Below are 12,773 nucleotides of genomic sequence, written 5' to 3'. Positions count from 1 at the left end.
TCCTTTAGGGAAGGAAATCTGCCATCCTTACATGGCCTGGCCTGCATGTGACCTCAGATCCAGAGTAATGTGCTTGACTCTTAACTGCCCTTTGAAATGGCCTATCAAGCCACTCAGTTCAAGGGCAATTAGGGATGGGTAACAAATGCTGGTGAGGCCCACATCTCATGAAAGAATAAAAGGTTAGAGGAGAGTTGAGTAATGTATTTTCACCCAGAACATAGTGTCTAGAACTCACTGACTGCAAGGGTGGCCGAGGTAGAAACTATCATTGCATTTAAAAAAATGGCATGTGCACTTGAAATTCTGTAATCTGCAGGGCTATGGGTCAAGAGCTGAAAGGTAGGTTAAGGGTGGATAACTTTTACAGCCGGCATGACACACTGGGCCAAATAGCCTCCTTCTGTGCTGTAGAGTTTTCAATGTTCTAATGAAAATCCTGTCAATTTCAGCACCCAACTACCAAATAACTAACTGCATATTGAGGATAAGAGAATTTTAATGGACATTTCTGTTCCTATTACAACATTTTGTAAGCCACACTTAATTTTTACAAAAGACAACCTGTTGGAGTGTGAGGTGTGCACTGTAACATGAATATTTCCACATTTATCAATATCTCAAAACCCATCACCTCAATTAATGTGAATTTTGGAGGGTGTGTTTTCTCATAGTAAAACAAATATTTTAGCTCAGTACCAATGGCCACCAATTCTGGTATACATAAACACAAATATACTTTTCCCACTCTTGAAATGTGGGGAGTGTATTTGCTATTGCTAACAAAGAGAATGCATGAAGATATATGCTAATTAGGTTGAACTTTTATAAAGATAAGGCTACTAACAAAATAGGCTGCTCACTTTCTGCCTAAATAGCTGTCATATCTGAGTCGTAGAATTTTAGAATTTTAATAAGCGTTTTTACCTCCCTTTTTGCAGGGCTGAAAATTATTGGTGGAGAGGTCAAAACAAGCGCACACTGAAGGTGGGACAGTTCCCACGAAACACAGTGACATCCGTCGCAGGCCTTTCAGCCCATGACATCAGCCATCCTCTCAAGAACAGCTTTATTCACACGGGGCATGGAGACACCAAACTTGAGCACTGCTGGGGCTTTCCTGACAAAATAGATGAGTATGTAGGAGTTTGCATATATGCTGGAATATACCTTACCCCACTGAACTGCAGACCAGTTTAAGTATAGATATACTTAAAGCCAGTTTTTCTTCCACATTAATTTCTATGGAGAAGGGCTGTTTCTACAGACATATGAAACATACTCCATATTTGGAGAGTAATTGTTTGTTTTACACAATCCATACTTGAACATTAATTTGCTGACCTGCCTCATTGCCTTTACAACAACAACTTGCATTTATAACACTACGTACTACCTGTTCCTTGTTTCTGCCTCCCACTCTAGTCACTGCCTTAGAGAAAAAAAATACTGAGTTATGGTGTTGACAGCGCCTGGTATTTTGCCCATGAGGTTTCATGTATGAACTTGGACAGTGAGTTTCAGCAAGCGACTTGACCAGGGGCATTTAATAACCAAGTGACATCCTGTCTTCACAAATACGTACATGTGTGCTTCCAGTTTTGTTAATGATCAGAAACTGTGTTGTTAAATTCCCTGTCTTCCCCTACAGGGAAGTTACTCATAGTGCCCCCCCGACCATTGCAGACAAATAATAAATTTATCAAGATATTTCCTCGTCGCCAATCATTACACCTACCATTATTAACTTCAAAATGAAATTGTAAAACACTAAAATCTTTCCATAACTATCTTATTAATTGTGTCAGAAAATCAAAATATATGTTAGAATCCTGAGTTCCTGTGTATGTGTGGGGGGGGTGGGGGGAGAAGTGCAGTGATCTCAGATAAATTGAGTGCAACACAATCATACACAGAGTGGGGTTGGATTGCATATTGGACAATGATTGACTTCATATTCAGAAATTGGATTTTTATACTGTGGATGATTGAAGATTCTTAGTCAGCTTCAGTATAAATTTGTGCTTTTTGAACTGATTTTCTAGAGTTTCTCTCGTAAAATGTGTGTCTTGTGTTTTTGGAGTTAATATTTTACATGCATGTCCCAGTGGTAAGCTGATTGTTTAGACAATAACAACAGCAACTTATATAGGGCCTTTAATGAAATAAAATTTCCCAAGGTGCTTTGCAGGAGCATTAGAAAACAAAGTATGACACTGAGCCACATAAGGAGATGTCAGGTCAGCTGACCAAAAGCTTAGTCAAAAAGGTAGGTTTTAAGGAGTGTCTTCAAGGAGGAAAGCAGAGAGGCAGAGAGATGTAGGGAGGGAAATCCAGTGCTTGGGGCCTAGGCAACTAAAGGTACGGCCTTCAATGGCGGAGCAATAAAAATCGAGGACCCCAGAATTAGATGAGCTCTGATATCCTGGAGGGTTGTGAGGCTGGAGGAGATTACAGGGATGGCTAGGTGGTGAGGGGCGAGACCATGGAGAGATTTGAAAACAGGGGCGAAAGTTTTAAAATTGAGACATTGCTTGACTGGGAGCAGTTTGGGTCAGCGAGTGGGGGTGATAGGGGAATGGGACTTGGTGGGAGTTAAGACAAGGACAGCAGAATTATTGATGACCTCAAGTTTATGGAGGGTAGACTTTGGGCTACTAGCCAGGAGCACATTGGAATAATCACATCTAGAACTAATAAAGGCATAAATGAGTCTTTCAGTAGCAGATGAGCTCATACAGGTGTGAAGTTGATGGAAATAGGAGGTCTTAGCAATGGTGCGAATATCTGCTCAGAAGCTCAGCTCAGGGTTAAATAAGACATCAAGGTTGCAAAGAGATTGGTTTAATCTCTAACTTTTGTCAGGAAGAGGGATGAAATCAGTAGCTAGGGAATAGGTGTTTGAAGTGGGGGGTTGAAAACAATAGTTTTCCCGATGTATAATTAGATTAATGTTCTACTTATCTAGTACTGGATGCTGGATAAGCAGTCTAATAATATAGCAACAGCGGAGGAGTCGAGAAAGGTGGTGGTGAAGTAGAGCTGGGTGTCGCAGCTTACATGTGAAAACTAATGCTGTGTTTTCAGATGATGTCGCTGAAGGGCTGCATATAGATGAGAAATACGAAGGGACCAAGGATAGATCGTTGGGTGAGCACGAAAGGTAACAGCGAGGGTATAGGAAGAGAAGCCATTGCAAGTAATACTCTCGATACAGTTAGATCGATAATAATGGCACCAGATGAGAGCAGTTCCACACAGTTGGATGATAGTGGAAAGGATTTGGAGGAGGATGGTGTGATTAACCATGTCAAAAGCTGCAGACTGCTCAAGAAGAATGAGGAGGGAAAATCTATTTTTGTCACAGTCACATAGGATGTGGTTTGTGACTTTGATATGAGTTGTTTTGGTACTGTGGCAAGGATGAAAATCTGATTAGAAAGATTCAAATATGGAAGTCCAGGTAAGATGGGAACAGATTCAAGGACTTTGAAGAGGAAAGTGAGGTTGAAGATGGGGCAAGTTTGCAAAGTTGGTTGGGCCAAGGATTTCTTTTGAGGAGAGGTTGCTGACAGCAGATTTAAAGAAGAGAAGGACAACACTTGAAAAGAGAACTATTAACAATATCAGCTAGCATGAGGATTAGGAGGGTAAATTGGGTGGTTAACAGTTTAGTGGGAATAGCTGCTGAGGGAGCAGAATGTGGATTGGACGGACAAGATGAGCTCTGAAGGGCATGAGGGGGTTAGGAGAGAAAGCTAGTTCAGGACTAGGATAGAGGGAGATTTAGCGAAAGTTTGGCTAAGTGGGATAGCGCAAAGGAAGGACATGGCAGAAGCAACTGATTGGATGGTCTTAATCTTAGTGACAAAGTAGTTCATGAGTTCTTCATACTTAATATTGCAGGTAAGGGTGGTGGAGACAGGGGAGAGGGGTTTAAGAAGACAGTTTGCAGTAGAGAAATGAAGCTTTGCATTCTAGGATGATCCTGGAATAGTGAGCAGCTTTAGACACCTTTCTCAACTCCTCCACTGTTGCTATATTATAAGATTGCTTATCCAGCATTCAGCCCTGGAGAAGTAGAACATTCGTCCAATTATATATTGGGAAAACTATTCTTTTCAACCATCGCTTGAAAGTCCTTTTTAGTGGATGGCAAAACCGGTTTTCCACTAAATTCTTTCAAGTCTTTGGTGTACATGACTCAACAGAAGAGCCTCCATGATGTGCTTGTCTTCTCTGTTGGCCCGAGTACACAGAAACTCCATCCACACTCTCCCTTTACTAGCCAGACATAGGAATTATTGATTGGCTTGGCTGCTGAAAGAGCCAGCTCTAACTTCTTAAGTACTGTTTTTTTCGTTTCAGTTTTTAAAAAAAATAGGAAAAACCCAAGCATTATAATGCTGGATATCCTATTTCCTAGACATTCAGATCAGCCAGTTGGATGATGATGGTCCTTTTCAATCCTATACATTCCTGTGTTTCTATTTTGTGCTGCTCCCCTTTATTACCTTGTAGAGACAATTCTCCATATTGACCTTTTTTGTAACAGCAATCTTAGATCAGTTGCACTTAAACATGCCCCAGCTAGATAAATACTGTGAAAACCTTACAGCAGTTGCTTATTAATACTGAAATTATAAGTTGCTGACTTCATCTACCTAGAGATAACGTTGGACCTCAACAAGAATAGCAATTATAAAAGGAATAAGTATATTCCTAATATCTGGAGCCATACAAATGTCCACTTCTTACCCAATTGATGCTTTGTTACATTGTAAGTCAATACAAAGCTGTTTTGATTCCCAACGTGTTATCAACCATCCACATTTTATGGTGGTTGGTTTGTCTTCTCACAGACTGTACCTGGGCAATCCCATGGATCCTCCGGATGTCCTTGGACTTGATATGAAAGCGACCAGGCCCACCCAACTACCAGGAAGATCAAAAAGTAAGAACTCAAAGTCAAGAAAAATCTCAATCTCGTGCTTTATGCAACTTTTGCTTTCTCTGCTTTATCTGGTTCTGTTACATTTTCATTATTTCAATCTACAATAGGATCTGTACCCTAATAAATACAAACATCTATCTACATCTAATACACTTAATGAAAATTTGCCAATGTGAGCCTTAGCTCAGTAGAGTTAAGGTTACACCTTTTATCAGTGCAATGTTGGAAACATTACATGAAAAAGTGTAGTAGCCCTATCCTGCCTTTCCATTCAGACATTTTTATTGTGCCAACTTTGTATATTAGTGATCACACACTTTGAGAGCCTGTTGAACATACACTGTGAAATGATGGCTCTTGCTGTGTGCTCAAATGGTACTGAAGTTCTTAAGCTTTGATATGCTACAGGATTGGAAGGTATTTTTAAAAATCTAATATTGAGAAACCTACGACAAAGAGCAAAATCTATAGTGTTGGAAATCTCTAAGATCAAGAAGAATAGCTGGAATTGCTCACTAATAGGCTCATATCTAAAATCAGTTCACTGTATCCCTATTAAGTTTGCAGAACTGAAATGGTGTTGATACTGAAGAAATAGATAAATAAAGTTTCCAGTAGAATACAACACTCTTTGGACTTATTTACTTAAATCAATGGAGAGGTAAGAGTACTTGCAATGACAGTACTATTCCTATACTCTCCTACTACTGTAAAAAAAAAATTAACAATCATGTAGAAATTAATAATTTGTTAGCCGTCAAAAATAATTTTATGCAATAATATTAGTGAACAATTTTTTATTGCTACTGTGGATGTAATTGCATTATACATATGTTTTTACAAAGTTAGAAACAAATATTGAAATATAGGATTACTTGACATTTACCTGATTTCTTTTGAAAGTTAGTGTGTCTAATTTTAAATCTCCCTAAATTAGATTTTGTTGTTGTTTGAGTGAAACACTGTCATTAACCTTAAAATGTGCACATAACTTTGAGAAAACTGACAGATTACACTTAATGTAGTTCATGAGAACCAAATTGGTGGCCATTAGATGGATGTCATATTGCCTGTAAATTAATGACAAATTGAACTTTTCCATAACCAGCAATACCAACACTGCTGCTTGGAAAGTTTGTATGAGTTGAACATATGAGGTCAGGCCCCCTTTCCCACTCACATAAGATAACTTGTTTACATAAGGTAGCACTCTCTGTGATCTGCCTATAAGATGACTAAGCTCAGAAGAGTAATGGGTGCAGAAAGTGAACTAGTAAATAGAGTTGCAAGGTGAGGTGTGGGGAGGTCTAAACCTGCTGCTTTATTAATCTATTTAGAATCCATTATCTGCCACATGTGTGTGTGTTTGGGGATTGTATTTTTAGATCAAATAGCCAAAGAGATTGGAGTCATATATTTCTGTGACTGGTGGGACACGTGTTTCTGCCCCTGAAGGAGCAGTGTGCAGAAGATACCTTACCCAAAAACTGCTATCCAGTTGGGACAAGCAAGTTTAATAAAGGTAAAAATGCAGGTACAGTTGAAATCTGAACTTACAGCCCTTGAACTGGGAATCTAGTATTGAAAAAGATCACACTGTGCAGGTTACTGCCAACTCTTTCTCAATAAATGTCCAGTAGATGGCTCTTTAAGGTTTAAATGGTGCTATGCACATTGTCTATTGGTGCACTGTGTTGTGATTGTGCTAATGATTTTGGCCTTTTCTTCCTGTGCTGCCTCTTTTAAAAATTTGCAGAGGAGCCTCCTCCACGTCCTCCCCAACCAACCGTCTTTGGCAAGAGTAAGTTACGGCGTTTTCTCCAGTTTAAAAGGTGTTCCTGCCCACTCTGTTCCATTTTAGCCCCTCTTTTCAAAGGTATTTTGTGATGTACCAGCATACTTGAGGCATGGGTTTGCTGTGTTATGTGAGATCTGCACAGAACTGAGATTGAGACACTGTTGAACAGTCAATACTGTTGAACTCGTTTATCATTAAATTATGCTTGAATTCAATCTGGCAATTGCATTGTGTTGTAAATGTGAGAAATTTAATGGATCACTTGTATAGACAGAGATTAGTGAAGAAGTGATTCTCTTTCATGTCTATTCTACTATATTCCATTAATATTTAAACTCAACTGCCAAAAGTGTTTTAGAAATCCTTTGGCAATCACTACTGTCAAACTAGGCCCAGGAGTTCTGCGTTGTGAAACATACTCTGGCTTTGTTGGGATAACACAATGCTGTTAAATCTTTGTATATTATTAATGTTTGTTTTTCATTTCTGTTTTGCCCATGCACCTCATATTCTTACCTGTTGTCACACTCTGTTTTACTATAGATTTTTTAATACATAATGTATGAAATTCTTGTGTTTCCTGTAACTGAGGAAAATGCTGTCCAGAACCGTTATGGAAACTTAGACCGTATCTGGAGAGGGCAGTTTTGATTAATACAACAATTTGGTAAAGTACTGTTAGTTACAGCTCTACCACTGATAATAGAATAGTGTATAGGATAGATAGTAGATAGCCTGAAGTCATGAATTAAGAGTATAATGCAAGAACCATGCCAGATACCACTAAAGTTACTGACAGAAGCGTGGCTTTTCCTTTATACTATATTAATTGTGCCAGCTTTGCTTAGTGGTTCCTCTCTTATGTCTGAGTCGGGTGGTGATTTCATGCCCTACTCCAAGACTTGAACACATAATTTAGGCTGACACACCATTGCAGCAACTGCTACGTTGTCTCCTTTCTTTCAAATGAGATGTTTCAACCAAGACCCTGTTTGCCTGGTCAGGTAAACACAAGAGATCCCCGTGGAACAATTAGAGGAAGAGTAGAGCACTATTTGAACAAGAGTAGTGAAGCTCTCTTGATGTCCTGGACAACATAACCAGTGGCACCACCATCATTTCTCTTTTAGTGACCTTATTGTGCAGAAGTTCACTGCTCTGTTTACCTATGGAATACTAATGTCTACAACTGAAATGAAATTCATTAACTGAAATGGTGGGACCTCCTGAGGGTGTGAAAGGCATGATATAAATGCAAGTTCTCTCTTTATTATAATTATCTGAACATATAAGGAAGAGTGGGGAGAGAGAGCATCCAATCCATTAAGCCTAATCCACTGAGACATGATGCAACCATGTTCACTGCTCACTCATCAATCTAATCATGCAGTGCTTAGGAGAGGCAAAATAAAGCTTGAGACCAATTTAAGAAAAATTCTTGAGAAGTTCTTCTCAAACTTGATTTAACCATAAAATAAACCTTCATGAGACCTATTGAACAACACTGAATACACAACAAATGTATAAAGTATGTTTTTTAAAATTAATTTATGGGCTGTGGGCGACATGGGCTAGGCCAGCATTTATTACCCATCTCTATTGTCCTGGAGAAGGTGGTGGTGAGCTGTCGTCTTGAACTGCTGCAGTCCCTGTGGTGTAGGTGTACCGAGAGTGCTGTTAGAGAGGGATTTCCAGGATTTTGACCCAGTGACATTGAAGAAATGACAAAACATTTCCAACTCAGGATGGTGAATGGCTTGGATGGGAACTTCCAGGCGGTGATACTCCCATGTACCTGCTGGCCTTGTCCTTCTAAATGGTAGCGGTTGTGGGTTTGGAAGGTGATGTCTATGGAGCATTGGTGAGTTTCTGTATTGCAAGTTATAAGATGGTACACACGGCTGCCATTGTTAGTTGGTGGTGGAGGGAGTGAATTTTTGTGGAAAGGGTGCCAATCAAGTGGATTGCTTTGTCCTGGATGTTGTCAAGCTTCTTGAATATTGTTGGAACTGCACTCATCTAGGCAAGTGGAGAGTATTCCATCACACTTCTGACTTGTGCCTTATAGTTGGTGGACAGGTTTTGGGGAGTCAGGAGGTGAGTTACTTGCTGCAAGATTCCTAGCCTCTGACCTGCTCCTGTAGCCACAGTATTTATATGGCTAGTCCAGTTCAGTTACTAGTCAATGGTAGCCCCCAGGATGTTGACAGTGGAGGATTCAGTGTATGTCAAGGGGCGATGGTTAAACTCTCCCTTGTTGGAGATGGTCATTGCCTGGCACTTGTGTTACTTGCCACTTGTCAGCCCAAACCTGGATATTGTCCAGATCTTGCTGCATTTGGACATGGACTGCTTCAGTATCTGAGAAGTCTCAAATGGTGCTGAACATTGTGCAATCATCAGCAAACATCACCACTTCTGATCTTATGATGGAAGGAAGGTAATTGATGAAGCAGATGAAGATGGTTGGGCCTAGGTCACTATCCTGAGGAACTCCTGCAGTGATACCCTGGAACTGAGATGGTTGACCTCCAACAACCACAACCACCTTCCTTTTGTACTAGGTATGACTCCAACCAGCAGAGAGTTTCCCCCCTAATTCCCTTTGGCTCCAGTTTTGCTAGGGCTCCTTGATGCCACACTCAGTCAAATGTTGCCTTGATGTCAAGGGTAGTCACTTTCGCCTCACCTCTGGAATTCAGCTCTTTTGTCACGTTTGAACCAAAGCTGTAATGAGGTCAAGCTGAGTGACCTTGGCGGAACCCAGACTCAGCGTCAGTTACATATAATGCAAAAATTATTGATTATGGATTGTGTAGGCCTGTGAGTTAGACACTAGCCTTTCACCTTAGCAATGTAAGCTAAAATTCAGCTTGAACTGTTGAGATAAAAGTATCCTCTGTCTGCCAGCTGCAAGGGCCCTGCATAAAATAAATTTGACAAGTTTTAACCCATTGGACAGAAGCTCACAACGTAAATTTTCCCTTGATTTGGCAGTCTTAATCAGAATGGCACGTGCTTCTGATGTTGTGCGTCACAGTATCTACCCCTGACCTTGATGGGTTGATACTGTGTCCAAATGTAATATGCGCACTCATTTTTTATAACAGAAGTATAATGCATCCTTCAATACCAAAAATCTATTTTTCCCCACACGTTGTCAGTTCCACCATAACGGCCTGTGTTGAAGTACATAATCCTTTGATAGAATCAAGTTTCCAACAGTTGTCTACAGCACTTCTCTAACAAGCTTTAGCAAATCTTTGGACATTCTTGACTGGAAGAGTGAAAGGCGGCTTAAGGTGCGAAATAGTAGCTGTTTGAATTGGATGGAAATCAGAAATGCCTCAAGAACTTGATTCTGCTTATTTCTACATGTGACATCTAACCAGAAGTTAAACTCAGGGTTTTCACCTCTGGTATTTGAAGGTTCAGGCTTTCATTCCATTTCTGTGTCTATGTTGTGAACTTGTAATCCCAAATAGTTCTTGAGTGTCTCGATTGTAGGAAACGTCTGTGCAGGTTTTCTGGTTTTTCAGTTCTATTAACCATCACTTTGCCATTACCTGCATGCTTTATAAGTGCATGCTTTTTCTTGTGTCTTTAAAAGAAAACTGACCCTCCACCTTTTCACAATTTAAAGACCATTTAATTTGTAGTCACTCACAGTATCTCTGCTCATATCATACACCATTTACATGTCGCTGCACTCTACAATGACGACCATTGCAGTTTCTCTATCTGGCAATCCACTGTGACAATGTGGCAGCATTTGGTATTTGCTTTAAGATGCAGACCAATGAAGACAAGATAAAGACACTGAAACATGAATTGTTTGACTACAAGAGCGAAAACAATTTTTTTCAGCTATTCCCCAATTAGATTGATTTCTTCTGCTTTTAGTAGAGTTTAATATTCAACGGGTTGTTACACTGAGCTTGGAATGGTTTCAATTTTTACATTTTTCTTTAAATAAGTTAGAACAAATGAATATAAACAGTCCTCTCCTTAGGAGTAAATTTTGTGTCAATCTTGTAATTTCTGGTCCAAAATATCAACAGTTTTGATTATGGGCTGGATTTTACAGGGTGCTGTGTTCCCCGCACCGCTGGCTGAAAAGTCGGTCAGGAGCCTGCCCATGAAAAAGCTGGTTGACCAGCCATTTCACACTTGGTTTGGGCATAGCTTCCACCCCAATCTGGGGAGGAAGTCCATTTTAGAGAATTGCCAACCAATCCAATTGGCCAGCAGCTCTGTAGCCCCAGCAGTGCCAAGTTCGAGCATTGTCCACTGCTAGAACCACAGGGCTGTCCCCGAAGAGGAGGAGCTGGTGGAGGCCGAACTTCACGTAAGTTCTGGGTATCACTGGGGCTAGGCTGGCATACCCCAGTGAGAAGGAGGAGGGGTGCTGGGTTTGAGAGTGAGTTGGGGTGGGTGGATGGGAAGGGGGGTTGTGGGTGTGGGGGGTTTAGTGGGGGGTGGTGTGGGAGGGTTAAAGGGATCTTTGGGGAGTGCCTCCGAAAGGCATAGGGATCTCCCAAAGAAGGCCCCCTAAAGGAGGCCCCCTAACTCCTTAATTGGCCACAAAGGCCACAATTGGCTTGGAGGAGGGCAGGCTGACCAACACCTCCACTGCTCCCCTTAAAATGGGAAACAGGTCAGGGGCGAGTGGGTAGGTGGCGAGAATTTTACAAGCCCACCCACCTTCAAACATACAGCTGGGGTGGGGCATGGGTGTATAATCTTGTCCTATGTCACCAATTCAGCTGGCTCTAAGAGAGTCACATAACTATGGATAAGTTCATACATCAGCTTATCTTTTATCAGCCTGTACAGAGATGGTAAGCTACATTACAATAGTCATTTAATCTGTTCTGCAGAAAACAATTTCCAGCGCTGCAATAACTAAACTGATATTAGTCATCAGTTTAGTAACTGGCAACTAATGTCTACTAGCTGAAAAGTTGAAGTTAAATGAGCTGAGGTTTCACATGATTCGTAACACATCACAGTAAAATATGCTAAGTACAAATTTAGACCATAAGACCAGAAGACATAGGAGCAGAAATTAGGCCAATCGGCCCATCGAGTCTGCTCTGCCATTCAATCATGGCTGCTAAGTTTCTCAATCCCATTCTCCCGCCTTCTCCCCGTAACCTTTGATCCCCTTACCAAACAAGAACCTATCTATCTCTGTCTTAAATAAACTCAATGACCTGGCCTCCACAGCCTTCTGTGGCAATGAATTCCATAGATTCACCACTCTCTGGCTAAAGAAGTTTCTCCTCATCTCTGTTCTAAAAGGTCTTCCCTTTACTCTGAGGCTGTGCCCTCGGGTCCTAGTCTCTCCTACTAATGGAATCGTCCACTCTATCCAGGCCTTTCAGTATTCTGTAAGTTTCAATCAGATCCCCCCCTCATCCTTCTAAACTCCATTGAGTACAGACCCAGAGTCCTCAAACGTTCCTCATATGTTAAGCCTTTCATTCCTGGGATCATTCTCGTGAACTTCCTCTGGACCCTCTCCAGGGCCAGCACATCCTTCCTGAGATACGGGGCCCAAAATTGCTCACAATATTCTAAATGTGGTCTGACCAGAGCCCTATAAAGCCTCAGCAGCACATCCCTGCTTTTATATTCTAGTCCTCTTGAAGTAAATGCCAATATTGCATTTGCCTTCCTAACTACCGACTCAACCTGCAAGTTAACCTTAAGAGAATCCTGGACTAGGACTCCCAAGTCCCTTTGCACTCCAGATTTCTGAATTCTCTCCCCATTTAGAAAATAGTCCATGCCTCTATTCTTCCTACCAAAGTGCATGATCTCACACTTCCCCACATTGTATTTCCATCTGCCACTTCTTTGCCCATTCTCCTAACCTGTCCAAATCCTTCTGCAGCCTCCCCGCCTCCTCAATACTACATGTCCCTCTACCTACCTTTGTATCATCTGCAAACTTAGCCAGGATGCCCTCAGTTCCTTCATCTAGATCATTAATGTATAAAGTGAAAAGTTGTGGTC

At 40.9% G+C, this 12,773-nt stretch overlaps 1 protein-coding gene across 6 annotated transcripts in view; it reads left to right on the top strand.

The window, feature by feature from the left end:
- Positions 1 to 12,773, top strand: part of tnk2b (tyrosine kinase, non-receptor, 2b) — a 249,597-nt gene that overhangs the window by 201,710 nt on the left and 35,114 nt on the right. For 5 of the 6 annotated variants that reach the window (XM_078564023.1, XM_078564024.1, XM_078564025.1 and 2 more), the window contains 3 exons: positions 942 to 1,136; positions 4,863 to 4,954; positions 6,711 to 6,755. In XM_078564023.1, coding sequence (XP_078420149.1) covers positions 942 to 1,136; positions 4,863 to 4,954; positions 6,711 to 6,755 — 332 coding nt within the window. The remainder of the gene's footprint in view (positions 1 to 941; positions 1,137 to 4,862; positions 4,955 to 6,710; positions 6,756 to 12,773) is intronic. The other variant, XM_078564022.1, reaches the window with a different exon arrangement.

This window comes from Cetorhinus maximus, chromosome 19 (genome assembly GCF_964194155.1).
Source record: "Cetorhinus maximus chromosome 19, sCetMax3.hap1.1, whole genome shotgun sequence".
Classification (NCBI taxonomy): Eukaryota; Metazoa; Chordata; class Chondrichthyes; order Lamniformes; family Cetorhinidae; genus Cetorhinus; species Cetorhinus maximus.
This window is presented reverse-complemented; position numbering and strand designations above follow the sequence as displayed.